This window comes from Podarcis liolepis (assembly GCF_965112155.1).
Source record: "Podarcis liolepis genome assembly, chromosome: 2".
NCBI classification, from domain to species: domain Eukaryota; kingdom Metazoa; phylum Chordata; class Lepidosauria; order Squamata; family Lacertidae; genus Podarcis; species Podarcis liolepis.
Window position 1 is genome coordinate 34,011,610 of NC_139555.1, and position 27,404 is coordinate 34,039,013.

Consider the following 27,404-nt stretch of genomic DNA (forward strand, 5'->3'; position numbering starts at 1 on the left):
TGATAAGATCGAAGTGTGGTCGAAGTCAAGCATGAATCACTTGACATTAGAGATGCTGCCAAGACCTGCTCAGAAAGATGAATCTTGGGGCTCACAAAGCTCACCCCAAGTACATTGTGAGCAACTTGACCCCTAAATTATCCTTGAGCTAAAACGTCTGCAGGAATGAAAAAGTTTTTTCAACTGATGTTGAAATGACACCAGCAAAGCATCATAAAAGCCTGTCCTCCTCAGTGACCAGCCCACCATATCTATATCAATTGGGGCACCAAATTAGGACCTCCAGAGATTATCTCAGCATCCTGGTAGGCTCAGATAGCAACAACCAATTCATCGGATGTGCCACGTTTTAAAGTCAGCCCATTTAAAGCAAATTTCATTGAAAAATCATATAGTGTACATTTTTACACACTTGGCATTTAGGTAGTAATCTTGGCTACTTTCACTACTGAAACTTGAACATTATCAAGTGAAAACTATTTATTTATCCATCCCTCCTCAAAAAATGAATTTTTAGAATGAAATTATAGAATGTAGTTATCTAAATTCTGAAGTTGCCATGTTTAATCTGAGGCATGCAGGTTTAAGGCTGTGTACACACCATACATTTAAAGCACATTTAGCACATTCTCCCACCCCCAGCTCAAAAGAATTCTAGAAACAGTAGTTTGTTACGAACTGTGACTCCGCAAGGGGTAAACTGCAGTTCCCAATATTCCTTTTGGTGGGTGGGGAACAGACTTTAAATGTATGGTATGTGTGCAGACTTGGTGAATTCAAACTATACCTTTCAAACTTGATTTTGCTCTTAGAAACACAAAAGGAACGCAGCAAACTAGGATGGATAGGATAAAGGCTTATTGTTGTTCGAAAAGATAGATGTGTTCTCTTTTTATGCTATTTGGCAGTTCCCTCAATACCTTCAATGAGAGAATATTAGGACAAGTCCATCCTAACACTGCAAATGCAGTTGTATCGACTGTGTTTATAGCATTGTACTCTTGGTTTCTTAAGAGAAGTATTGACAAAGCAATAGTAATAATTGCTATGATACACGAGAGAGCATTTTAACAGCCCAAACCAGTCATATCATAAAGGGAAAGTGTCAATGGAAAACATTTACTCAAACAGCAGGGTTGACTTAATTAACACTAATATTATTCCACTGGTAGCTTTCATCTCGGCCAAAGTACTTATGGCACTCTTCCAAAAAGAATAGAAAACCCAACCAGAAATATTTAGTAACACATGTTTATCGGATAGAATAATCACACACACACACACACACACACACACACACACACTTGGCCATCACAAGCAACTGGCTCTATTTTCCTCCCTTAGGTTTCGCCACTTCTGAAGAGAGAAAATAATGGCCCAGTCTCAAATGCATAAAACGTCCAACCATGGAGCAGGGAGACAATGCCAGTTCTCCAATCAGCAGTAGGATTTGGTTGCATGTATGGACCCCCAGCACAGTCTAATTGCCAGAACGTGCTAATAAGGCCAGGGGAATGGCAGATTCTGGAACATTCTGACACAAAACTGGGCCTATGGCACTGTTCAAGAGCCTACACTTACTGGAGCATTCCTAACCGGTAAAACCATGCAAGGATAAATGAAGCCAATAACCGTGGACGACCCAAAATTAATCCTGACTATAATCCTGACTATACAGGGCCAACCTAAGACCCTGGAATCTTCAGGTTCCCATCTGGAAATCTGGAAAGCCACAGCCAGTCAGTTTTGACAGTACTGAACTAGATGGACCAATGATCTGACTCAGTATAAGGTAGCTTTGCATGTCCCTGTGACATTTTGCAGAAAATGGTGCCCTTTCTACCCCAAGCAGCACAGTATCCGAGGCCAATTAAGTTGTTTTACACCTGAGGCAGGAAACTGACAAGGGCCTTTCCCCTATCCCAGACCATAAAAATGCCCCAATAATAAATGGAACAACTAACAATTTCCTGCCCTTTCCCGACACGCAAAATCATCTGCCTGAGGGGGCCGCCTCACTCTGGCTAACAGTAGGACTTGACCTGTGGACTAGACAAAAGAATGAAGAGTCTCACACAAAATGTAAATACTGGTGGGGAATTAACGTTCAGTGTCTATAGCAGGATATCAAACCATCTAAAAACAGAACTTTGTTCTATCTTTTGCCCTTTCTCCCTCTGAGGTAGAGATGGGTAAGTCTATTTCTGCTCCATGTCAATTTTGCATGTGTTCGGTCACAACTCTGCTCTATATTCTGTTTCCACATTAAACTGTGGCTTAAAAAAGAATATTCAATTTAAAATACCTATTCTCAAAAAAAACAACCACCCCACCCTATTTAAATTCTGTTTTATCTCAATACACACATTTCTAAATGCACTTTATCTTAAAATATTCCCTTTTAATGCATTTTGGTACTTTTCTCCGAGTCAAGAACTGTATCAAAAAGTTCAGAGAAGTGCAAAATATGAAGGTAATTATGTTCCAGTCCAGGAGGTGTGGATCAAGTCACTCTGTATTGGAAATCACGGGAATCAAGTTACTTAAATTTCCCTTCACTATTGTGCAGCATTTTGGAGAGCTCCTATTGTATACCTGAGGGAGGACACTGGATATCAGTGGTTTCATCCCATAAGCCAGCTAACCTGTGGGCCTCTAGATACTGTTGGACTGTAACCCCCATCACCCCAACCCCATGTCATGCTAGCTGGGGCTGACTGATGTTGGAGTCTAACATCTGGAGGGCCGTGGGTTAGCCACACCTGCCACAAGGGTTCCAATTTGTTTTCAACTTCTGATGAACGCAATTGATTGACAAGCTTCGCAGTTGCCCTCATCTCTGATCTGTAACTCACTTAAGCCAATTTGCCTTCACATAATTTGTCCAGTTCTGTTTTTTAATTCAATTCCACACGAACGAAACTACAAAGTAATCTTGCGCAAACAAGGGCATTGCTGCCCTCTTTCTCCAACTGAGCTATGCACCCCGTAGCATGTGATACATTACCAAGGCGCCGCAAATTAAATAAATTAGTTGTGTAACACTGAATAAATGAATCCCAAATTTCATTTCATTTCATGGTGCTTCCATTTGTTTATGAAATGAAATTGGATTGCCATGCAGATCCTGAAGAAAGCATCGTTTTCAGCTTTTAATCATTCAGTTAAGTCATCACCTCAATGGCAGGAGCACAAAGCACAACTGGGAAAGGCAACAGGAAGCAGAACTTGGGGGCTTCCAAGTCGTTCTTTGGTTTAAAGCAGGGGCAGGGAACTCTTTTTGCAGCCCAAGGGTAACATTCCCTTCTGGGCAAGATTCTGAGGGTCATATACCAGCGGGGATTGGGGCCAGAGACAAAAGTGGGTGGAGCAATGGATGCAAATTTTGCAGTTTAATGCACTCTCTCTCTCTCTCTCTCTCTCTCTCTCTCTCTCACACACACACACACACACATACACACACACCTGATCCTCCAGACAAGCAAGAAGCAATATCAGAGTTCAAGGGAACATTCCAGCCAAGTAAAAACACTTGGGTACAGTAAGGATTGTGGCTTAGGGAGAGTTCTGAGGTCCAGATATAGAGAGACTTGGAGGGCTGCCTTTGCCCCCTGGTTTAAAGCCAAGACCCCTCTTTCATTGATTTTCTCCTTCCCTTCCTCCCCTCCACAAGCACTGGTATGTGTCACCCTGAAACTCTTAAAGCAGGAAAGCCTGGAGCTTGAATGGTGGGTAAACCCTCCTGCAGAAGAAGATGAAGAAGAGTTTGGATTTGATATCCCGCTTTATCACTACCCGAAGGAGTCTCAAAGCAGCTAACGTTCTCCTTTCCCTTCCTCCCCCACAACAAACACTCTGTGAGGTGAGTGGGGCTGAGAGACTTCAGAGAAGTGTGACTGGTCCAAGGTCACCCAGCAGCTGCATGTGGAGGAGCGGAGACGCGAACCCGGTTCACCAGATTACGAGTCTACTGCTCTTAACCACTACACTACACTGGCAGGAAGGGAGACTGTGCCTCCACTCACAGAGAAGGCTGCCCAGAAAAATAAAAAGGAGCCCTCACCATCTCCCAGAGCCGATGCCGGTTCAATGAGATCACCACCAAGGTGGGCCTCACCAGGAAGCCATCGTCATTGAAGGAGAAGTCCCTGTTTTCCCACGTCACGTTGAGCAAATGCCTGTTGGGAGGAAACGAAAAGCACTTTGAGGTTGCCAGGAGGGAAAGGACAAGCGAGAAGTCCCCCCATTTCATCAGTGCAATGTGCTCCATTTGTCTTCCTTTGAGAGAAAACATTTCCCCTTCAGTCTCTCTCGCATGCTGACCTTGCAACAACCACCCAGGCCTCATCAGTTCAGAGCAAGATGGTTAAAGGGCATTTTACCGAAAATGCCTACACCTCCCTATGAGCTCAGACGTTGCTTTCCCCAAGAGATGCAAGAGTGAATGAGAAAGGATTTAGTAGAAAAGCCTTCTCGCAAGTGGTCTTATGGGGAGAGCACCTGGCAGCAATAAAAATGCGAGCACATTTGCAAAGCTGACCAGGGTCTGGTATGGTTTTGTGTTGTGTGTTCAGATTCCTACACTGCAGGGGGCACTCACCACGGGGCCTGCAGCGCACCTGAGCCATGCATCTCTCCTGGGAGTGACGCAGTAGCTTGGATGCCCACAGGCTCCACGCTGCCCCAAATGGTCTGCCCGCCACCTCCCCCTCAGCTGTAGGGTGGCTAAGTGGGAGGAGGCAGGCAGACTGCTCGGAGGCCCCGCAGAGTGTCCTACCCCAGCTCACCACACCCCTGTGACAGACTAAACCTCCATGATTTTATCCAATCCTCTTAGCCATCCAAGTTGGTGGCTGTCACTTGGTGGGAGCAAATTCCACAGCGATCTGCTTTGTGAAGCTCTTTTGCCTGCCCTGAATCTTCCAAGATTCAGCTTCATTGGATGAATCCAGGTTCATCATCCTTCCCTCCTTAAAGGCTCCTGCGCTTGCCCTGCTGCCTTCCAGCCGACTCCCTCATCCACATCTAATACTTGCAAGGTTATGATCTTCAGGCTGCTCCACCAGCACCAGTCCCATTTATTTGTCTATTATTTATACCCACAGAGTGACTTGAAGGTTGTGCAAGTACCCATTAGTAGCAAAGCCCAAGATTTACATAACTCCCAAGTTAAAGCCGTTGCTCAATTATTGAGTGTCACACTCCAGAACTGTTCATTAAAACCGGGAAATTAAAAAATGTTTCGCTCAGTTAGCTTTCTTCATACTTTAGATTTTTGCCATCCCTTGACTCACAACAGTTGAGCCTTCCTCGGCTATCTTTCTTTCTTTCTCCCTCCCACCCTCTCTCATTCTTCACTGCTGTACCAGTGACCACACAACCCACTTGAAACTATGGTGATCGGCTCAAACGACAGAAAGAATAGCAAAGAGCTTCAAAATATCAAAGGGGGTGTATCCAACATCCTTTGTTTGCTAGCGCAATGACTCTTGGGTGAGCCTTACTGTTGTGCTACAACTCCCAGAGAGATTGTAAGTTATATCACTCTGAGAATTGTAGTTCTGTGGCGGGGATAGGACTCTGCTAACAACTCTCGGCACACTTAACAACAGCTCCCAGAATTACCTGGGGGGAGCCGTGCCCATTTAAAATGGAATGGAATGTGCAATAAGCTGGAGAATTGCATTTGTAGAAAATGGGCCATTTCTAAATGCAGAATTATGACTGCAGAAAATGGCAGAATTCTCAAGTGTATGAAAACTAAAGTCTCTCTAACTACCAAGACACAAAATCTTCCTTACAAATGGTTGCTGCAAATCAAATTCTAATTTCTGATGCACACCAGTAGCCAACAGGGTTTAAATCGTGTTAATTAATAGGCTGTTGCCCGGGCTGACCTGTAGAAGGTGTTGTTTGTGGGTATACTTGAAGGTGTCTTGTTGTTGCAGTCTCTACCCACTATGGGAAGGTAGCCATGGGTCCTAAAATAGCTCTCTGCTCCGAGGGCGATGATAGCCACACCATCCCGGACCTTTTGCCTCAGGCTCATTTTCCAGCTCTCCGTGACCACACTGATGAGGCCAATTGGGAAAGAGGCAGGTGGGACATCCATGTTCCCCACGGTCAGGCTAGGCACAATCCAGATATAGCCAGGTCCAATCAAACCAGCCTGTTCTGCCACTTGGAAGAGGTATTCCGCCTCCTCTCGCGAACAGTACACAATCATCACCTGAGCATCTAGCTGACGCAGCAACCTTTGGATCTTGGAGTTGCTCCCGTCCTGGGACATCTCAAAGGTGAGGACATCTTGGATTTCCCAGCCAAAGTAGCTGGCATCTGTGAAGGACCGTATCACATCCAAGAAGACACTGTATCCAGGATATAGGCTGGTGATAATGGCAAAGGAGCTCCAGTCATATTCCTCCAGAACTTTGAAGATCACCTGTATTTGCTGTTCAATTGAGACACCCAGCTGTAGAAAGGCAGAGCCAGCCTCCTAGGAAAGGCGAAGAGAGATGGATTAGTAAAAGGGGGTACATGAATAGTTTTAAAAATTTATTTACTTTAGTCCGTCATTACTGACTTCTTAGCTATTTTCACAGACCTTGAATAGCAGGCTTGATGGCCACTCTTGTTCTCAACACTCACACTTTCCCAATTTAATATGAGCTGTGAGGTGCAAAACCTTCCTTTTGCTTCCAGATTTGCCACCTGCTTGCTGCATAAGCCCGGGTGCATCAGCAGAACTCTCTCTGTAGCTCAGAGCTCTCCGATTTTAAAACAGGAAGCACACACCCCACCATTAAAATCTGCAAGTCTATTGTGGAACTCAATTAGTCAATCTTTATATGATGATATATAGAGGCAGAAGATGTGTCATCACTTCTGGCACTTATTTCCTGCTCTGGCTCAGCTGCTCTTTGCCTGGGCCAGCTGTTACAAGTGGTCTCTTTCATCCCCAGTTCCTAATGGCTATTCCTGGTCTGTTCTTGTTTCCTACACTAACATTTGATTCTCTTGCTATATGGGCAAATGCACATACCCATACATACTCACAGAGCAATAACTTTCAAAAGACTCAGTTGCTTCGCCACCCACAACACAATTTCCAGAACATCCCGTTTTACAAAGCAATGGCGAATGTCGCAATCCACAAATGAAACATGGTCCAGAGCAGGCATAGGCAAACTCGGCCCTCCAGATGTTTTGAGACTACAATTCCCATCATCCCTGACCACTGGTCCTGTTAGCTAGGGATGATGGGAGTTGTAGTCCCAAAACATCTGGAGGGCTGAGTTTGCCTATGCCTGATCCAGAGTATCTTCATTTGGGAACTTAAGCTCATTTGAGTCAACATTTGGCAAGGTCAAAATTTTCCTAGCCAAGTCAATCAGCCTAAACAGTCACTGAATTCATTCTTGCCCTCTGTGTATGTTTCTATTTTAAAAGCCAAACCAAACCTTCAGTATTAAAACACAAAGGGGGAGGGGGGAATCACATGGAGAACTGACTTTGTTGAATACTCTGTTTTTCAGTCAGTACTTGCCTGATATCCATCTGAATTTTTCATTTGTCTAATCTCCCTCTTTGGCCCAGCCTGGCCCTCTTAAGGACAAGATTAACTGATTGGTATTTATCTTTAAATACCAATTTAGTTTGGAGTTGGAGAGGTGTTCGGTTATTTTTTTTGGAAGAAACTCACTTGGAAACTCAGCAATATATTTTTTTGCTGCAGTTTCCAAATAATTGTTTTCTAAAGGGATGCAAAGCAGTTCCAGACAAAACCACGTAGGAAAGATTTAGTAGGCAAATTGAGATAGTCAACGTGGGTTGAAGAGGACCTGGCCTGCCTTGGAATCTGAGGTTGCAGCAGAGGTACAGGGGTTGTCAAGTGAAAGAGCAAGGAGAAAACAAATGGGTTTCAGAGAGGTATATAATCCCAGGACAGCAGCAGCAGCAGCGGAGATTGGATGAAAATGAGGAAAACATATTGCCAAGCTCAAACCTAAATCAGTTAGGACCTTGAAGAAAGATCTCCCCTGAAAAATGAGCACTCTAAAGAACATTAAAACCACTAGTTTGGGAGTAGGTGACATTCTGCTCCTTGCCTTTCCCTCCCCCAACTTCCACTACCTAAGGACCATCTTGCCCTGAGGGGAGGGGAGAGAGAGAAGACCAAACAACCCGGATAGCTGCTCACCATTTAGCTCCTGGAGTTCCAGTGAATGTGGTCTTTCCATCTCTCAGATACCACCACAGGGGCTATTTTGAAGACTATCTTGCCATGGAGGGAGGGGAGATCTAGCTTTCAACAAAGGTTTCTTCTTTGAAGCTTTCCTGGCTTGTTATAAAGGGCCATGCCCCCTCTACTGACAGAAGGCTCTTTGATACATTAGCAGAATGGTGGGGTAGGGACATTGAATTATGGCTGCAATTTAAGCTAGTGACTTGATAATATCTGGAGTTATAGCTGGGCTAGGATGGGGCTCTTTCCATTCAGCTGCATGGGCTTGGAGGAGGGCTCAGAGAGAGCATTTAAAGCAGGCTTTCTCAACCTGTGGGTCCCCAGATGTTGTTGGCAGTAGAGTCTGACTTCACCACTAGTGATGATATTATGTCTTCCACAGTACCTGAGGCACAGGGCCAGATTAAGGCCTTCAGAGACCCTAAGCCAGCCTTTCTCAACCTGTGGGTCCCCAGATGTTGTTGAACTACAACTCCCATCACCCCTAGCTAGCAAGGCCAGAGCTCAGGGATGATGGGAGTTGCAGTCCAACAACATCTGGGGACCCACAGGTTGAGAACCGCTGACTTAAAGGGAGCCTGCCCAAGATTCAACTCTGACAACTCAGAGAGCCTTCCCAAGCTTAATCAGAGAAGTTCAAACATTGTACAGTTCCCTTGCTCCCATAGCTTGGGAGGCTTCCTGAGTTTTCCCCTATGCCAGCAATGTCCAACCGGTCGACTGTGATTGACAGGTAGATCCCTGGGATCCTTATTGATTGCGGGAATATAAGCAAAGTATTTTGAATGATTCTGCCCCTGCCCCCTTGCTCTGTCCATATGCACCCCCCTTAAAAAGCTCAACAACTTTGCCCCCCCCAAAAAAGCTCAGGAACTCTGGGCAATCTTCCCCTTTGACATGCCCACCCCACGCACGCTCCTCCTCCCTCCAATGACAATGGGTAGATCACTGCCATTTTTTTTAATAATGGGAGTAGATTGCAGTCTTTTGGGAGTTGGGCGTGCCTGCCCTATGCCAATGGTTCAGGAACCACAGATTTCCCTGCAGCCCCCCCCCCCCGGATCAGCATTTGGAAGCTTTTGTATAGCTCAGTCTCAGCTGTGTCCAGAATTTAGAAGAATGGGGGGTGATTTTTTTTTTAAGCAGATGAAATTCACTGGCTATGTTCAGACATGATGTTAAACTATGGTTTAGCACAGTGTTTCCCAAACTTAGGTCTCAGCTGTTTTTGGACTACAACTCCCATCACCCGTAGCTGGCAGGACCAGTAGTCAAGGATTATGGGAATTGTAGTCCCCAAAACAGCTGGAGACCCAAGTTTGGGAAACCCTGGTTTAGCATTATGTGAACAAGCCTTGGGCTCATCAGCACCGCTCTCCTCCTCTGCAACAAACCACAGTTAAGATTAGCCACCGTCTAAAGTTCAGCTGTAATGCGAAGCTCCAGTTTATTTAAAATGGAAGCGAAAGCTTCCAATCTCCTCCTTGTGGCCACGCTGGAGACGATGGCAGGGAGGAGGAAGTGAACAAGCGAGGCACTCATGCACGTAATGCAAAGCCATACATTAGCATTAAATCTAAATGCGGCTAATGAAAACTGAAGGTGCTACTTCATTACTGCAAATGTGACAGCAAAACTAGAATGCCAACAATATGATGTGAAAACGAGCAAGTTTCCCCTAAGAGTACTCCAATAAAGCTCAAAAACACGGAACTGATTCTGAAACAAGCTTTTGGTGATGATTATTTATGATAGGGACTGGGTGCGGCCCTCTAGATGATGCTGGACTCCAGCTCCCATCAGCCTCATCCTGCACGGTCATCTGGAGGACCATCCCCGATTTATAATGTCCCCAAGAAAGTCAACATTTGCGCCGCAAAACGCAACCCCATAATCATGCCTTAATGTATTCAAATGCTATGCTAAAATATAAAAATGAGCCAGCATTCCTATGAGATCAGTGTTTGCATCAGTGAATTAAAACACTTGAAATGAAAATATTCTGCTTATAGAAAAACAAAATTTCAATTGTTGATCAGATCCAGTTGAGAACGGTGAAAGAGCGTAACCCTCTTTTTTGCATTGCTATAAATGGAAACTTTATAAATGATTACTTGGTGTTTAGCTAAAGGGTGGGGAGGAACAGTGATTAGCATTTCCACCACCACCCCCTGCTCTTTTTAAGAGCTTGATTGTGCCTGGGTGTCATTTTGCTCACATTATTTTAGTTTATTTTAAATAAATTAGATTGGGGGAAAAGGTGAGCATGCTTTCACATGCATTAAAGCATTTCTCGTCCTCTCCTTCAACATGCAAGCCCTGGGTGCTCAGAAAGGTCGCCGCGTGTGTGTAATCCATGCAGCATTTACTTGTGACCTGCTGCTGACGCACATCATGGAAGGAGGTTGGCAAGGAGGGAGGGGATGCAATATGCTAATGCTCTAAATGAACTTCTCCTGTTGTTCTTGGCCCCGAGGAAACACTGTGGAAACACATTAGGCAGCTCAACCAATGTTATAACCAACGTCCATTCCCTATGAGCATTAGCATCTTCTGGGGGAAGGGGGGAACCTTCTGGAGCTTCTCCTCTTCTCTTCCTGCTCACTACAGGCATGACAAGACTACCACAGCCTTTCTCTTACTCTACTTTGAACAGTGGTAAGCAAAGGGACCGTGTGGATTAACGTGCTGGAGAGCCTTGTGTGAACAGCTAGCAAGTTGGGAGGCACTGATCTGGGTTACTGCCAGAAATACTGGAAATAATGGCTCTCTCTGTGTGTTTCAAGGCCTTCCCAATAGAGCACAATGTTCAGCACCATGGAGAGCACTTCAGTTGCTGCATTGGCAGGGCTGTCGTGCTCACGCTGCCCACTCAGCCATGATAGCCCACCATTGATGGTGGGAGGCATATTTCTTTTCGTGTGCCTCTTCCCATGTACACATAACTTTGGGGTTGACAGTGGGGAGCCTTTAGCAGCAACAGGATCATACAGGACATGAGCATTGAGCCCTTTTGCTTCCTTTGCCTTACTTGGCTGTAGTCCACTGTTTCAGTCTCTCTCACACACACCAATTTCAGGTTCACCTCTGGAACCTGGACCAACAGAAACAGAGAAATGGAACTGGAACAAACAAGGCAACCAGGAAACACAGAGGATGGGTGAAGGTTCAGCCCACTGACCCTTTCTGCTTACATCCACCCACACACCCTGCTTTCTTGTAGTGGACATGTGAACAACGGTTCCATTGCATCTGATTGGGCTCCTGCCGTGTGTGTGTGTGTGTGTGTGTGTGTGTGTGTGTGTGTGTGCTGATAGGGTGGAACAGAGGTGGAAGAGTACATGGCAGGGGGTGGCTTCCCAAAATGGCAACCCCTGTGTTAATCTCACTTTCCTTCACCTTCAATCTATAGCCATTGAAATATATATGATCTCATTGCATGGTGCTATTTCCTCACTCCAATGCAACAACAGTCAGCGAATGATGTGTCACCTGTTTCCACCACTCTATTATATGAGGAGCAGGAGACTGAACTCAACCTGGGGCAGAGTTGCTGTTGGTCTTCAAATGAGAGGAATATGCACTTGTTTAACAAAATTGAACACCTGCCCAGGAAGTGGGCTTTCAGTGATGCCATTGGGGGAGGCCTTTGGGGCAGAAGTTTAACCCCCCCCCCCTTTAGCAAAACAAGCAGGAGGATCCCCAAATGCATCAGGGTGGGGCTGACCACAAGTTGAAGTGAAGGAATACATTTTACCATCTAAAGGAGCACCCCACCCCACCTTGAGACCATGAAATTCAGAGACTAAAATTATCTTAATTCACCATAGACTGGCCCCTTCCTCTGATGTTCACTTCCATGTGGTAAGATGCTCCTCTGGAAATGCAGGCGATAGCTATCACCCCACTGTCACGGACTCATGCTTGGGTGGGTTTGTGGTGGCAAGATCCACCAGGGCTCTCCCTATGCCACTGTTACATCATGTAACAGATAGGCTGCTATGGATGGGATTGCTTGCAGCCACCACAGGGATAAGCTTCCGCATGATGAGACATTGCCCCACTGGCTCTTCTAGAAAGCATGGCTTTAATTTGGCAAGACCCAGCAGCAAGTTCCTGTCAATAACCCAGAGGCCCTTTTTGACTGGAGAGCAAGAACTTGTTAGTGGCCAGCGATGGATATTTCCATGAATTGCTTTATGGAGCACATGTTGCCAGGGGAATGAGCACTAATGGAGCATGGCGAAGGTGAGGAAGCTGATCCAAGGTGGTCCTTATTGTTCCTAATCATGTCCTAAAGGCTTCCCCCCACCCCTCAAGGTAAGTATCACACATGATATTGGTCTTACGTAAGCTGTGCTGCCATTGAACGAGGCTCAGAGAAATTTCCCCGTGAGCAGGTGACAGTAACCGTCGCTGACATCCTGTGACAGGCAGGCAAGCCAAAAATAATTACACAGCGCACAGCCCACCTGTAAGGAATCAGGGTGCCCTACAGCAACCACTGTGCTGAACTTGCACGTGCTCTGAGCCAGTGATTTAAGAGGTAAATGCAGCCTGGCTGGGGTGAAACATGGGACTGGATCCCACCCTCGCCCACCTGAGCTACATCCTAATGGCTTTGGGATGGATGCAGAACAGATGGCATTTTGCCTTCCTTCCCACTAGCCTCTCCTCAACATTAGCATTCTCTGCGCAATAACTTGTTGGGACTTGCTTACAGCAATTGGTCCAGAAATCGATAAACGGACATCACATATTGACAAAGTCATTGGCCACTCAGCTTCCTCCCCTCATTACGAAGCGAGACAGTCCATTTCCCCCTATTTCAGCAGTACAGAAGGTTTTCAGTAGGCACTCCATAATCAAAGCAAGTTTATCTGATTTCCATTTCCTGACCAAGACAGTTTTAGCAGCAGCTAACAAATAAATGGTTGGTTGGATCATTGGTCTCTAAAACAACAACAACAGTTCTTGGCCATTCAGGGCCAGGAGAATATAACACAGATTATCAGGACCCCGGACCCTGTCCCTCCACATGCTGGTAACTATTAGCTTATAGCTCATGGGTAGGCAAACTAAGGCCTGGGGGCTGGATATGGCCCAATCGCCTTCTAAATTCGGCCCACGGACGGTCCGGGAATCAACGTGTTTTTACATGAGTAGAATGTGTCCTTTTATTTAAAATGCATCCCTGGTTTATTTGTGGGGCACAGGAATTCGTTCATTTCCCCCCCAAAAAAATATAGTCCGCCCCCCCCACAAGGTCTGAGGGACTGAGGGCCCCTTGCTGAAAAAGTTTGCTGACCCCTGATAGCCTTTGGCCATAAAAACAGTAGCAACAGGCTTAGGGAAATGGAACTGTAATGGAACTGCTACAGCCTGACTTTGCTTGTATGGTGTATGAGATATTTGGCAACATACTGGGAATTAATAGTCACATTACAAGTGGATGAGAGGAACCTGTTTAGAACACAAATTCTTCTTCTATTATATAACTTTCCCAAACGTCTAGCATTAGACTTTTCCTAGAGAGAGAGAGAGATGGACCATACAGCCATACAGAATGGGTGGTATCCAGACAAGTAGCACTGTCAGTGCAAGGACTTCTGGCTGCACAGTGCAATATCCCCTCCCTCTCATCTCCCTGCAAGTCCCACTAAATCTGTTTTGGGGGTTCCCCCAATCCTTTGGAGCAGGTTCGGGAAGGGTGTGGTGGCAAGCAGAGAGGGACAGGAAGCTACGTTGCGCTTCTTTGCTCTGGTGGCTTCACCTGAGATACGGTATTCCCTACAAAGGAATTTTCTGCAAATGCTATCACACCGCAGGTAAGCTGAAGTCCAGGCAGTCACATAGAATTCACTGTATAATTAACTAAACAATACAGTGATCTACATGGCTACTCAGAGGAGGTCTCTTTGTGTTTCATGGGGTTTGCACCCAGGTAAGTGAGTGCAGGATTATAGCCTTAACTGTCTTGTGAGGAAGGAGCAAAAAGGTTGATAGCGATGGGGCCAGTATCAAGGCAAAACAAACAGATATTAAAGGCAGCCTATGTTTATAAGAGAGCGATATAAAATCAACAATAATTTTAACATGTTACTAATAAAATAAAAATTATTCTGCAACATTTAAAAATCCCGGCACATGTCAGTGATTTTGCAGTTGGGACAAAACACTATAAAGTAGGAGCCAGTATTGATGCTGTTTTAAACTGAGCAGTTAGGGAAAGTACTGACTCTTTAGTATTTTACCTATAAAACTAAAATAGTTAAATAATATATATATATTAAAGTACAACCCTCTTCTTTTCACAGCACCCCTGTGGCTACAGGCCTAAGGCAACTCAGTCTGGAGTGCAACTGAACATAGGGATTATGCATTGGTGAAAAAAAAGCAATAACCAGGCTAGTTGAAACCTTAGAACTGTACTAAAATGCAGGGGTGGGGTACCCAGGAAAAAATACGAAACTGTATAGTGCAATGACACATCACTATGGTTAAAGGAAGCAAATTTTGATGCTTAGGATACAAGCACTAAGTTCCCTTTTGCACCCAGCTTTAATCCTCCTTCTATATCTTCGCAATAGCCATGCAAAGTAGGTTAGGTTGAGAGATGTTGCCTGCCTCAATTTAGGAAACGAGCAAAATGCAATGAGAAGCGAGTTCAAAATATTAACTGCACATGCTCAGAGTACTTTCTTTTTGTTTACTGCGACTGTCATGGGCAGTTATATATTTTGCTGATAGGAGTCAGGTTCTTAGTGGCTACCCACTGCTATAACCCGACACATTTATGAATGGCGCACTGCATTCACCCCCAGTCTCCCAAAATAACGAAAAGGTTTTTTCACCTTGGGTGTTAGGACCACAGCAGATCCTCCACTGATGCTAATGATGGGTACGTTGGTCTGGGACGAGATGAAGTCTAGAATCTGCGCCACGGCTTCTGTGCCGATGTTGTCCTCAAAGACGATCCCGTGAATTTTCGTGCTGGACAGCATGTTGCAGATTTGGGTCAAGAGAGTCCTGGGGTTGGTGTCGTTCACTACTACGGTGACTGGGTGGATCTCCAGAGGCATATCCAGGAAGCTTTGGTGCGTCAGCCGGCTGCGGATGTGGACAGGGTAGGAAGATCCCCCGAAAACCACGGCCACCGTTACCACTGGTTCCCCGGAGCTTGGCAGCGAGTCATCCATTAGGACAGCTGAACAGCCCAGCACCATGGACAGGACCAGGGTGTTTGTCAGAGCTCTGCCCATGTCCACCATGGATTGCCTGCAACCCAGGACAAAAGAAACATCGGTCGGAAAAGGACAGCGACAAAGGATCCAGAAGGAGAGCTGGAGGGAGGCATTAAAAGATGCTGTTTTGCCAGCAGATCTAAAGTCAGTCGCACACAACTGTTTAGCCACCAACGTGGGCCAGCCACCGAGCGTACGGGAGACAAGGGAGCCAATCCCAGCCTTCCGACAAGCTTGTCTGCACGATATGCCACTTTTTGAACACCTGCTTGCTGTGTGCATGCTCTGCATTTTTAGTCTCACATAAGGACACAACAACAACTTAGGGGAAGACCCGTGTGGAGTGGTCCCTGAGCAATAAAGCGACAGGTGGATTTATTCCACAAAGCAGTCGCTACGCTATTCCCCCCCCTTAATATAGGCACATTTGACGCCATGCTTTCTTCCCTCCGAATCCAACCAGACCTGCTTCACCCATTCCCTCTGTCAGATCAGCTCTCCAGCTAACCTCCACCCCATCTGTTTATCAGCCTGCCCCCAGCTTTCACTCTCCCTCCTTCCCCACTTCCCACCCCCCAGCCTTGCAGTCAATCCCTTCTCACAATCCTTTGCCCTTCCTGAACCTATAGCCACCTTTTCTCTTGCCACTAAGCTCCCCTCCAATCACAACCCTGTCCTTCCCAAACATCCGCCCTCGGATAAGTTTCCTTCCATCATCCTGAACACCCTTTCATCCGGGGGGGGGGGATGTTTGAGGAACCTGTGGCCCTCCAGAAGCTAACAAGACTACAAATCCCATCACCCCTGGCCACGCTGTCTGGGGCTGATGGGAGATGGACTCCTGCAGCCTCTGCCAAGCCACAAGTTTCCCCATCCCTGATTTAATCCCAGCCACTTCTACGCTTTCCTCAACCCAAATTTCCCTCTGCTGCCACCCAGTGGCATTTTCCCAATGCTTCCTCGTTCTAGCTTTTTCCTAACGGGTCTCTTTGATTTCTTAGCATCATTCAATCACTGCTCATGTATTATATATTTTCTTTTTAAAACATTCACTGCAGCGATCTCCATTTTTATTCTTCTTCTTTGGTATATTTTATAGGGCACATAGGCTTGGTAGGCAAAACATCCCAGATTCAGTCCCTGGAATCTCCAGGTGAGGCTGCCTGAAACCCAGCTAGACAGCTGCTGCCAGCCAGTGCAGTTGGTACTGACTAATGGTCCGGGCTAGCTATAAGGCAGCTCCCTATGTTCCCATTTTGGTTAGAATAATGACTCTTCTAACACACAGGCTAGACAGAGGCAAAAAGAAGAAGCAGCAAAAAAACTCCGATGCAAAAGGCTCGAGGCTAAATTGCTTGGCGCTTTGTATAGCTGACAATCAAATATTTAAGAGGGAAGACTCTCCCATTCCATCAGTCATCTGCACTGTAAATCATCACTGTAAATTCAACACTCATTGGCATCCCTGCCAGCAACCGCCAGTCACACAATGTTCTGGATCTCTCTCCCCCTTCCGCTGCATGAATTGGAAGATCAGCACATCTTACCCTGGATACTCTCAAAGCAAAGGCAGCTCATTCTGTAGCATCATAAGGTAGAAGTGGAAGAAAACTGCCCTTCTTCAAGCCAAGTCTAGGCTTCATCGAGGGCAATTTAATTGGGTTATGCTTGGCAAATCTGCTTTGGGTAAGGGGCTGCTCTGCTTCGGACCATTTCGGATGAGACCTGCTTTGCTTCAGATCCACAGTGAAGGGTGGCTTTGGTTTTCCAAAGCTTCATGTGTCTCTTCATTGACTATAATGAAGAAATCAAGAAATGTAAAAATAAAATAAAAATTGGGTTTTTTTAAAACCCTTTTGCCAGAATTGGATGAAACTTAAAGGTAGTGTAGCTGCTTCTGAAGGGGTGAAAACCAGCCAAATTTCAGATTAATGTTCTCCAAAGATTCACAGACCTCCCTGACTTCAGCCAAATGCAACTAGGGTCAGAATGGGATGGAAAGTGGAGGGGAAAAGGAAGTGACTTGCCTAATTGCTAGCACTCAGGCATAAACAAACAACTGCAAGTGTCAAGAGGAATTAGGATGCAAGAATAGGATTGATTTCAAGAAAGCTTTGGTCTGGACTAGAATAAGATCACACACTACCAGCAACAATTCCAACTGTTTCAACTTTGCGGCTCCTAGAAGTGTAATCATCCCCTCCAGTTGCAACTGGAGAACCCTGGTAAAGTCAAGCCCTAGTTGGAAGCTATAGCTGTCAGACATTTGGGTTCCAAAGAACGTTTGCAAACCAAAACACTCACTTCCGGGTTTGCAGCGTTCGGCAGCCAAAACATTCAAGTCAGAAGGTGTTCGAGATCATAGGTACGACTGTATATAAAAACATAATAAAACATTAAACATTCAAAACTTCCCTTTACAGGGCTGCCTTTAGATGTCTTCTAAAGGTTTTATAGCTACTTGCCTCCTTGGCTTGGTGGTCGCATAACTCCATACCCTCTGACATTTCACTGATGAAAACAGGGATGTGTTAAGGAAAAGCGTGACATTCCAGGATCAAATCAGAAACTGGGGCGGCTTCTGTAAATCTGGGACTGTCCCTGGAAAATAGGGACACTTGGCACGCTCGACAAACTACAATTCCCAGGATTCTTTGGGGCTGTCAGATGTGTGCTAAATGGTGCTTTATATAGTGTGGAAGTGAAGCGTGGCTACCTCAATCTCCCCCAGGACCCCAAAATGTAATGGAGGATCCCTCCATGATCTCCCCTCCCTTTGCAGTACAGTGGTACCTCGGGTACTTAATTCGTTCTGGAGGTCTGTTCTTAACCTGAAACTGTTCTTAATCTGAGGTACCACTTTAGCTAATGGGGCCTCCTGCTGCCGCCGCACGATTTCTGTTCTCATCCTGAGGTAAAGTTCTTAACTCGAGGTACTATTTCTGGGTTAGCAGAGTCTGTAACCTGAAGTGTCTGTAACCCGAGGTACCACTGTAAAGTGTAATTCAGTGAAATTCTGTGGCACACCATACTTCCCAGGTGAAAGAAAATTACAGGTGCAGAAATGAAAAATGTTGAGATGGATGTTGGTGCTAATAAAGAACGACTGGGAACAATATGGAGAAGTTAGGCAAAAGGCTTCTCTCGGCTGGGGCAGCTCTCCCTCAAAGCGGAAGGGAGGAAAGGAAAGGGCCACCCAAAACACTTTGCTACCTGAGGTAATGAACAACAGGCACCCCCCCTCCCCTCTTCACATACAGAAGTCATCCAGACTGGCAGTAGAGTCTGACTTCACCACTAGTGATGATATTATGTCTTCCACAGTACCTGAGGCACAGGGCCAGATTAAGGCCTTCAGAGACCCTAAGCCAGCCTTTCTCAACCTGTGGGTCCCCAGATGTTGTTGAACTACAACTCCCATCACCCCTAGCTAGCAAGGCCAGAGCTCAGGGATGATGGGAGTTGTAGTCCAACAACATCTGGGGACCTACAGGTTGAGAACCTAAGCCCTGAAAAGAGTATGGTGCCTCCCATGTAATTCAAAATAAAAACAGTACTAAAACATAAAATAAAATTTTCTTCTTTGAAATGACACTAAACTTACACTGCTGAGGCAGCAAGCTAGTTTGGGGGCAGGGGGAAGACAGGCCATGTAGCGTAAATATCAAGTGATGCAACTTTTTTTACCTCATATTATCCAATTTTCTTAAAATTTTGTACACTTGAAGAATGAGCATAACTAAAACTAACATTTTAATCTTTTCCCCATCCCGATTGTGAGGGATGAGGGCTTGAATTTTCAAAAAAATATATATGACCATTTTAGCCTTGCCAGGCTACACAAAAACATTAAAAGCTCAGCCCAAAATGGAGATGTGTCAAAACTAAAAACACCAATCTCTTCAAAATTTCATGGGCCTTAATATGATATGTCACATGATGGACTTACTGTAACTTTTAAGTTACAAAATTTAACATTTTAAAAAGTGATTAATAAAATGAATATGATTTGGCAAGGCAAAAGAGGTAAAAACGCTGGATCACTTGATATGGAAAGACCCATCTCTGAAGAGAAAAAAATAGGAGGCCTGGAAGGAGCAGCCATGGGGATGTCATGGCTTCCCATCCCTCTGCACCTGCTGTCTGAAGCAGTTGCCTCACTTTACCTAACGGTAGGGCTGGGTTGGCAAATACCAGTCACATACCAGTAAATTCAGATTGCACAATTACAGTTGATTGGGAGGTCTATTTCCCCCCATCTACTTTTCCGATAAGGAAAGTGAGGGGGAAAGGCACTGAAAAGTGGGGGATCCACACTTCTTTTGATGCAATTCTACCTAAACATTACTCAAACAAATCAGAACAAAGGCTCATTATATAATGGCTGCCACTGTCTAATCACTCTAAAAACAAATCAGGATGAATGCTTGATAGACAGGTCACCTGGAAGTGCCCAGAGAGAAAATAGTGCCCCATTAGAGTTCTAAAACTGGGTTATAAAGTGCCCCTGCAAATTAAACATTCTCTATGTTTCCCCCCCCCCTCCAGCCACAAAGGAAATCTGCTCCACGACTCCCCAATTCTTTTGCCTCTGTTTCCTGAGCAGTTAATAAAAACCTTCTTCTCCTTTCCTTCCACATTGCCCTTGGTTCCACAGCAGTTCAGTCTCCGAGTGTCCTTGAGCAATTTTTTATTCTTTTAAATGATGTTGGGGAGCAATATTGTCACTCCCCCTGCTGCCCATCCTCCTGGTCTTATGACTCCTGCTGTCCCTGTGGCTGTGAGCTGCCGCAACGCAGCCTGTCTTCACCATTTCATTTCTTCTTCTTCTTTTAAAAAAATTATTTCACAGCCTGATAGGCACCTTCAGTTCCATCAACTCAAAGATTAAGTACCAGCGGTAATAATAAAAAATTTAAAACACTTCAAGGGGAAGAAATTAGCTCTAACGACTTCTTTGGATGAGGCAGCAGTTAAAACAGCAGGTCTTGGGAAGGAATGCTACAGGGCAAAAGACACACAGGTTTGGCAGCAGTCCCTAAAGCTAGCCTTGTCCCCCGCCCCAATCCTAAGCATGATCACACTCAGATTCCATTGACTTCACTTAGAGCCGGGCTACTCATTTGGATGGCTGCGTGAAACACCTGCCCTTTTGCTAGTGTTCTCCCCTGCAAATGCGTAAAGCACCTAAATAAAAGATGCATGCATATGCATCTTTTAAAAGCACCTTTACGAGTGTCTGGGAAACTTGATTAGCATAGCGATGCTTCAACAGGCATGCATATCCATTTCACACCGCCACACGTTCACGCCATAAAACATCAACGTTTCTTGCAATAATTGCAAGCCATAGGGCTGCCCATTGGTCAGCATAGGATAGTGAGGGACCCATGGCCCTGCAGATATGGCTGGACTCCCATCGCCCCTGGCAATTGTGTCATGTTGCCTGGGGCCAATGTGAGTTGGAAGCCAACAACATCTGCAGAGCCACAGGTTCCCCAGCTCTACTGCCGGCAAATGGGGACAAGGTCCCTGTCGCAGCCAGCAGCTTGAAGAGCCCTCTCTGCTCAACTTTCTCAGCTGCCTCAAAAAGGTCCCTTCAGTTCCCTTTTCCAAAATGGCTTTGAGCGGCATAGAAATGGCCGAACCGAATCAAACCACTCTAGCTTGGTGTCCCAGCTCCAATTCAACTGCTTCAACAGACTGCAGAAAGCCAAGACGAGCAGTTATGAAATCTAGCTGTGAGCCTTGCACATTTCCGAAACTGTGTGAGTTACTAAACCATTTAATAAGACTGATCTTTGTGCAGCAGAAGGTTGGGAAGTTTTTAATGTGTGACATTTTGATGTATTTTTAATCCTTGTTGGAAGCCGTCCAGAGTGGCTGGGGAAACCCAGCCAGATGGGCGGGCTACAAATAATAAATTATTATAATATTATTATTATTGGGAACCAAGAGTGGGTTGCAGCCTGAACTAAGGTGAAGTACAAACAGTGGCACTAATACCATACACATTTTTGGTAAAATAAATTAATAAGCAAGCAAGCCGGCAGGTTCCCAAATGCATGGTTAATATAAAGGTGGGTCCCAGGTCTGAAAAGCTTGAACTCTTCTCCCTCATCCAATTACTACCTTGTCTATTTGCCAAAGTGGCCTCTTTGCAAACTCATTTGAGAGGACCTACTTCTAAGCACATATGCAGAGCATCAAGGTCATGCTACCCAAGCCACAAGGGCTTCCATCCCACTGAGGGAGTTTACCAGAATGTGCTACATTACCTGGGGGTTTTTTTGGTCCTTTGGACGAAATCCTATGTGTAGCTCAGACAGGTGTTCTCAACATACAGCCCACAGAATGGGGAAGCTTGAAAAACTTCTTTTTAACCTCCTTGCTCTTCACACAAGATGCAACAGGTGAGGCGTCAACTCCCTCATTTGGCTGTTCTCAGCTTCTGCCATTGTGATTTAACTCAGCTGTGAGAAAAACTGGGTGGTTTTCAACTAGGTTTTACTCCTAATGGACCTAATGGACTCCTAATAAACATGACAAAGTAGTCATGATTATTAATTTTAATGGGTCTGTTCTAAATATTAAATAAAAGTTAGCTGAATACCGCCCTCACACACATTACAACCATTTCATTCCTGGCTATTTAGGTTTTATTTATTATATTTACACATATCTATAATGGCCCATCTTTCTAAACATTTTATAAATTCAAATCAAATCACAAAAATTATTAAGAATGTAGTACATCATACCATTTTAAAACTCTAATAAGATTGATTAGATTTTTACTTTGAATGGAGTTTGTATCCAGCCATTAAACATTGTTCTTCCATCCATCTTTATAAGTTTTGGGAGGCTACCAAACCACATTCCTCATCCTAATTTCCCACAACCACTCAAAGCCATCCAAGTTGATTAGGGTTGTCATCTCTCCCCCCCCCCACACACACCTTTGAAGCTTTCTGTATCTTCAAAAGTGACATAGCAGGAAGAAAATCAGCAGGTGAACCTTTCCCCCATCAAGATACAGGAAACCTCTCAGGAAAATATTGGCAACACACATACATAAACACACACTACATTGCAATGTGTGCTGTAGACATATGTAATACACACGCAACCATCCCTGAAATGCAGAATTTTATTTATTTTATTGGCTCTGGTTCCTGTGTATTTTACAACAGACTTGCATGCAGAAATTTAAGCAAGCAAAACCTGTCCCAAACAATTCCTCTCTGTGCCAGGAAAACCTCATGGGCTGAATTTCTTCATGCAAGGTTACGGTTTAAAGGCACAACTGCAGGAGGAGGAGGAAGAGGGCCAGTGAGCAAGTTGGCAGGCCCAACGTTCACTGAGCAAAATTCCATTCCACCCCAATGCTAACACCAGCTTGATGCCCCAAGCGCAAATGTTAGCATTTGGAAAAGGAAATGCAAAAATTTAACGGCAAAAACTTGGCCAGTGATAATCAAAGTATTAACAGGGTTGGAAGAGGGCGGGAATCAGTTTTGCCCTGGGCTCCTGCTCTCTTGCCGTCACTAATCCTGGTTTCCTCTCCATCCCTCTTCCTCTCTCTTTTTGCTGCAAGATGTCAGCTGCCAGCAGGAGTCTTGGAAGCACCAACTGTAATTAAAAACTGGATTTCCAAATACGGCGCTGCTTTGTGGGGAGAACATCCCTTGCTGGGCGGACCTTTGCCTGCTGGGCTCCATTTAGACAGATGCAAGCACTTAGCTGAAAAAGCAACTGGAGGAAACAGGGCATTGGCAGGGCCCAGGATAGTTGCACTCCTGGCGCCTCCCAACACAATCCTCAGCACTTGCCCACCACGCCCAATTTATTTTCAGAAGATGGATACTAGAAGGTCATGCACACACTCTGAAGATCGTTCTCTGGAACTAGGTTGGGCTCAAACCATATTCTAGCAGGGGTGCCTTTGAATCTGGCAGCCATTCCCTGCATTAGTGAAGCCAAACATGTTAGGTCATCTGCGTTGCACTCTTCATGTACTGTGCACTATCCCCTTAACTTTTGCACTGTTTTCTTAAGTGCCACCCAGACCCCAGACTTCATCTGGCTTAAGTGAAACACTGCTGCAGGCCTGCATTAAGACCCCTGCCAGGGGAACTGCGTAAACTAATTCAGTGTTTTTCAACCTTTTTTGGGCAAAGGCACACTTGTTTCATGAAAAAAATCACGAGGCACACCACCACTGTGTGCGGAGAGGGAGATGTCACAGCCCCACTGCTCTCTATGGGGAATCGGATGAGAGCGGACCGCCTGTCCGCTCTCATCCGATCTCATCCGATCTGATCCCCACCCAGGACGGATGGAAAATAGGGTGGACACAGTCCGGCGCCCGCCTAGTGGGCGAAAATTTGACTTTTTAAAAAAAAAATCTTTCAAATTTTCCAATTTTTCCCACGGCACACCAGGCAACATCTCGCGGCACACTAGTGTGCCGCGGAACAGTGGTTGAAAAACACTGAACTAATTGATGGCTCAATCCATCAACCTCTGATGGATGATTTAGTAGGAATGGGTCCAGCATCACTTTCGCTGTGCATGTGTGCCAGTATCCATACTCAGCAGAGTTACATCTCAACGCAGCTCCTTCCTTGGGGTTGAAGATACACACAGTAGACAATAAACACTCATGGATGCCATAAAGATTCAGTCAAGTGTAGAAGTTTACTTGACAGGTATAAAAGCGTATTAGTAACAAATATATGCAATCTTTCACCACTACCGTGGTAAAGGCATACTTAAGAGTCCAACAAGAGTCCAAGTCTCTCTCTCTCTCTGCTTCTCTCCCCACAAGGCGCAAGCAAGAGACTTACAAGCAGCTCCAAATTACAGTGGTACCTCAGGTTAAGTAGTTAATTCATTCCGGAGGTCCTTCTTAACATGAAACTGTTCTTAACCTGAAGCATCACTTTAGCTAATGGGGCCTCCTGCTGCTGCCGCGCCGCTGGAACACGATTTCTGTTCTCATCCTGAAGCAAAGTTCTTAACCCGAAGTACTATTTCTGGGTTAGCGGAGTCTGTAACCTGAAGCATATGTAACCCGAGGTACCACTGTACATAGAACCGTTGTTATCAGTACTTCCTGTCACACTGCGCATGTCCAAAGAACAGTTCCCACAGAAAATGTCCTTGCATAGGAAAAAACAATCTCAGCCTTCTGATGATTCCTTAAACAACTTCTCCGTTTCTGGAACAATTGATTCTCACACACACACAGAGAGAATGTCCAACACTAATAAAACAGAATTTGCCAACATTGATGTGGAGTCAATATTCCATAGTCAAGTTACAACAGTTAACATTGACATCAAAGGACTTGTTGTGACTGTGTTATACACTTTAGGGCAGGGGAGCCCAAACTTTTTTCAAAGAGGGCCAGATCTGATGAAGTGAACATGCATGAGGACCGACTGAAATTGTTGAACTTTTTAAAGGAATTTTTTAAGCTTCTTAAAGGATTTTACTGCTACAGGGGCTAGATTAAATCGACCAGCAGGCCGGATTAGGCCCCCAAAACAGACTTTGGACATGCCTGCTTTAGGGGCATCCAAACCATAGCACTTTTAATTCTTCTATTATTTAAGTACAGAGCTGTGGCACATGGAGTAATTCAATCAAAGTGCAGAATACACCGTCGGTGATTCATCCTATGAATGAAATCTGTCTTGCACAGAGTCAAACCACTCAATATTGCAGGGGTAGCTAACCTGTGGGCTCTCCAGGTATGGCAGGACTAAGCATCTCCCATCAGCCCAGCTGGCAGAGCCAATAGTCAGGGATTCCAGCAAAATCGGGAGGGTCAGATGCTCACCAGCTCTGCGATATTGGCTACTCTGCAAGGTCTCAGGCAAAGGTCTTTCTCAACATTGCAATCTGAGATCTTTGGGGATGCCAGGAATGATGGGAAACCCAGATAATTCTGTGTTCTTTCACCAAATTGCAGCACCTCCAAGTATTCATGTTAAAATTCCTATTTTCAATTATAATTGAAGGAGGAGAAATTGCTTTGCGACAATTAAAAGAAAAAAAATCTGGATAAACGCTTTTCACAGTACATTTGCTTCATATTGCGGGGCAGATCTCCTAAAATTTGAGCAACTGCTAAAAATGATGAATGGGGTGATATAACCCAACTTCACATCTGTAATGGTATGCATAAAAAGTGCTCTCTGCCCCACCCCAAGTGTTCTTTCGACTATTAATACCAACTGTAATGATTGTACTGGAGATAATTACCTCTGATGCTGTTCCAGCAGAGGTGATTAAGAGAGTCTGCTTATGGCATTTCCTTCCAGTACGAAGGAACTCACAGCACATTCCCTATGCATGTCCGAAGTATACCTCACTGAGTTCTATGGGACTTGCTCTTAGTTAAGTTTGTATAGCCTTCAAGCCTGTCGATTCTGTCCCTTTCTGTATGGGTGGGGCTGCTATATAAGCACTATAGAAAATGTTCACTATTCATATATTTGGGGTGGGGGCAGAGAACAGGATAATCTCAGGTCTGCTGAACTGGGCTGCTTCTTAGAGGAAGAGTAGAATGCAACACAGTAGAAAGGTAGAAGCCCTTTTCAAATAACAACCGAGGAAGAAGGAAGGTGCGGAAATAGGAGAGTAAGATTCATGTCCATGGGACATGTCCTCTTTTTCATGGGTAGAGTTACAGATAGGTAGCCGTGTTGGTCTGCCATAGTCAAAATAAAAAAATTCCTTCCAGTAGCACCTTAAAGACCAACTAAGTTAGTTCTTGGTATGAGGTCTCTGCTGAATTGAAGCTGCTGAATTGCAACTCATTACCAAACTTAAAACCATGGAGAGACCTGGTCTGAACAGAGACATTGGATTCTTATCTCATTATACATGACTAAGCCATTTCTCACCTTCTCACCCCTTGCCTTTTCCTGTAAGACCTATTACAGTCGTTAAGAGTCGTCAACAGGCTCATCTCAGCTATCTGCCAATCTCCCATTCCCACCACCCTTCTGAGTAATACCCCTCCCCACCTTCTCACTATGTAGAAGGATCTGGCAACTTCTGTTTCAGTGTATCTGAAGAAGTGTGCATGCACACGAAAGCTCATACCAAGAACTAACTTAGTTGGTCTTTAAGGTGCTACTGGAAGGAATTTTTTCATGGGTAGAGTCATCATAGCAATCCATAGTTAAGTCAGTAAATGTCTCCTCTTTTTTGCTCTTCAAAATATGGCAACGCTAGATGGGGTCCCATCCCTGACTCCCATGCGTTAATTCAAACCTGTACACTAAACAAAAGTATCTGGTTCTGTGCACAATGCATGCACAGTAAATCCTTTTCTTTTACATGCACAGTAAGTTCTATGCACAGAGCATGAATTAATGCATTTAAGTTGGGTGTGTGTGGTGAGTGAATGAGTGCAATATCAGATTTCCCTCCTGCACGCTTTCTCTGTTGTTTTCTAGAGAGGAATACATCACACACACACAAAATACTATGTCACCCACTCTACTAGAAAATTCTTCTGGACAAGTCCCATAGAAATGACTTTCGATGAGGTTTGCACAGCACCACCTTATGGTCCTGGATGGGCCCAATCTGTCTATCTCCCCACACGGCCACCATTAGCAATTCCCAAAATCATCTGCCTGAGGCAGCCGCCTCGCCTCGCCTCATGGCAGGGCCTCCTTTGGAAAGTAACGAGAGCCAATAAATCCATCACAATGCGACTGGCGTTATAACTCTTCTCAAAACATGTTCATCCATATGCAGCCTGGAGAGCAGGGATTAATGATGACAATCACATGGCTGCCTATCTCCACGGAAAGGTATCATCCTCGGCGTATCCCAGGGGGCACAAATCAGGAAAGCACTCTGTGCTGTTGCAAATTATAGCAATGCAGCCA

At 45.0% G+C, this 27,404-nt stretch overlaps 1 protein-coding gene across 2 annotated transcripts in view; it reads right to left on the bottom strand.

Annotated features, from left to right (window-relative positions):
• Positions 1-27,404, bottom strand: part of GRIN2C (glutamate ionotropic receptor NMDA type subunit 2C) — a 104,164-nt gene that overhangs the window by 50,305 nt on the left and 26,455 nt on the right. For both annotated transcript variants that reach the window (XM_083487108.1, XM_083487107.1), the window contains exons 2-4: positions 15,100-15,523; positions 5,898-6,496; positions 4,064-4,178 (exon numbers count right to left, since the gene is read on the bottom strand). In XM_083487108.1, the coding sequence (XP_083343234.1) occupies positions 4,064-4,178; positions 5,898-6,496; positions 15,100-15,516 (1,131 nt within the window). In that variant the 5' untranslated portion in view covers positions 15,517-15,523. The remainder of the gene's footprint in view (positions 1-4,063; positions 4,179-5,897; positions 6,497-15,099; positions 15,524-27,404) is intronic.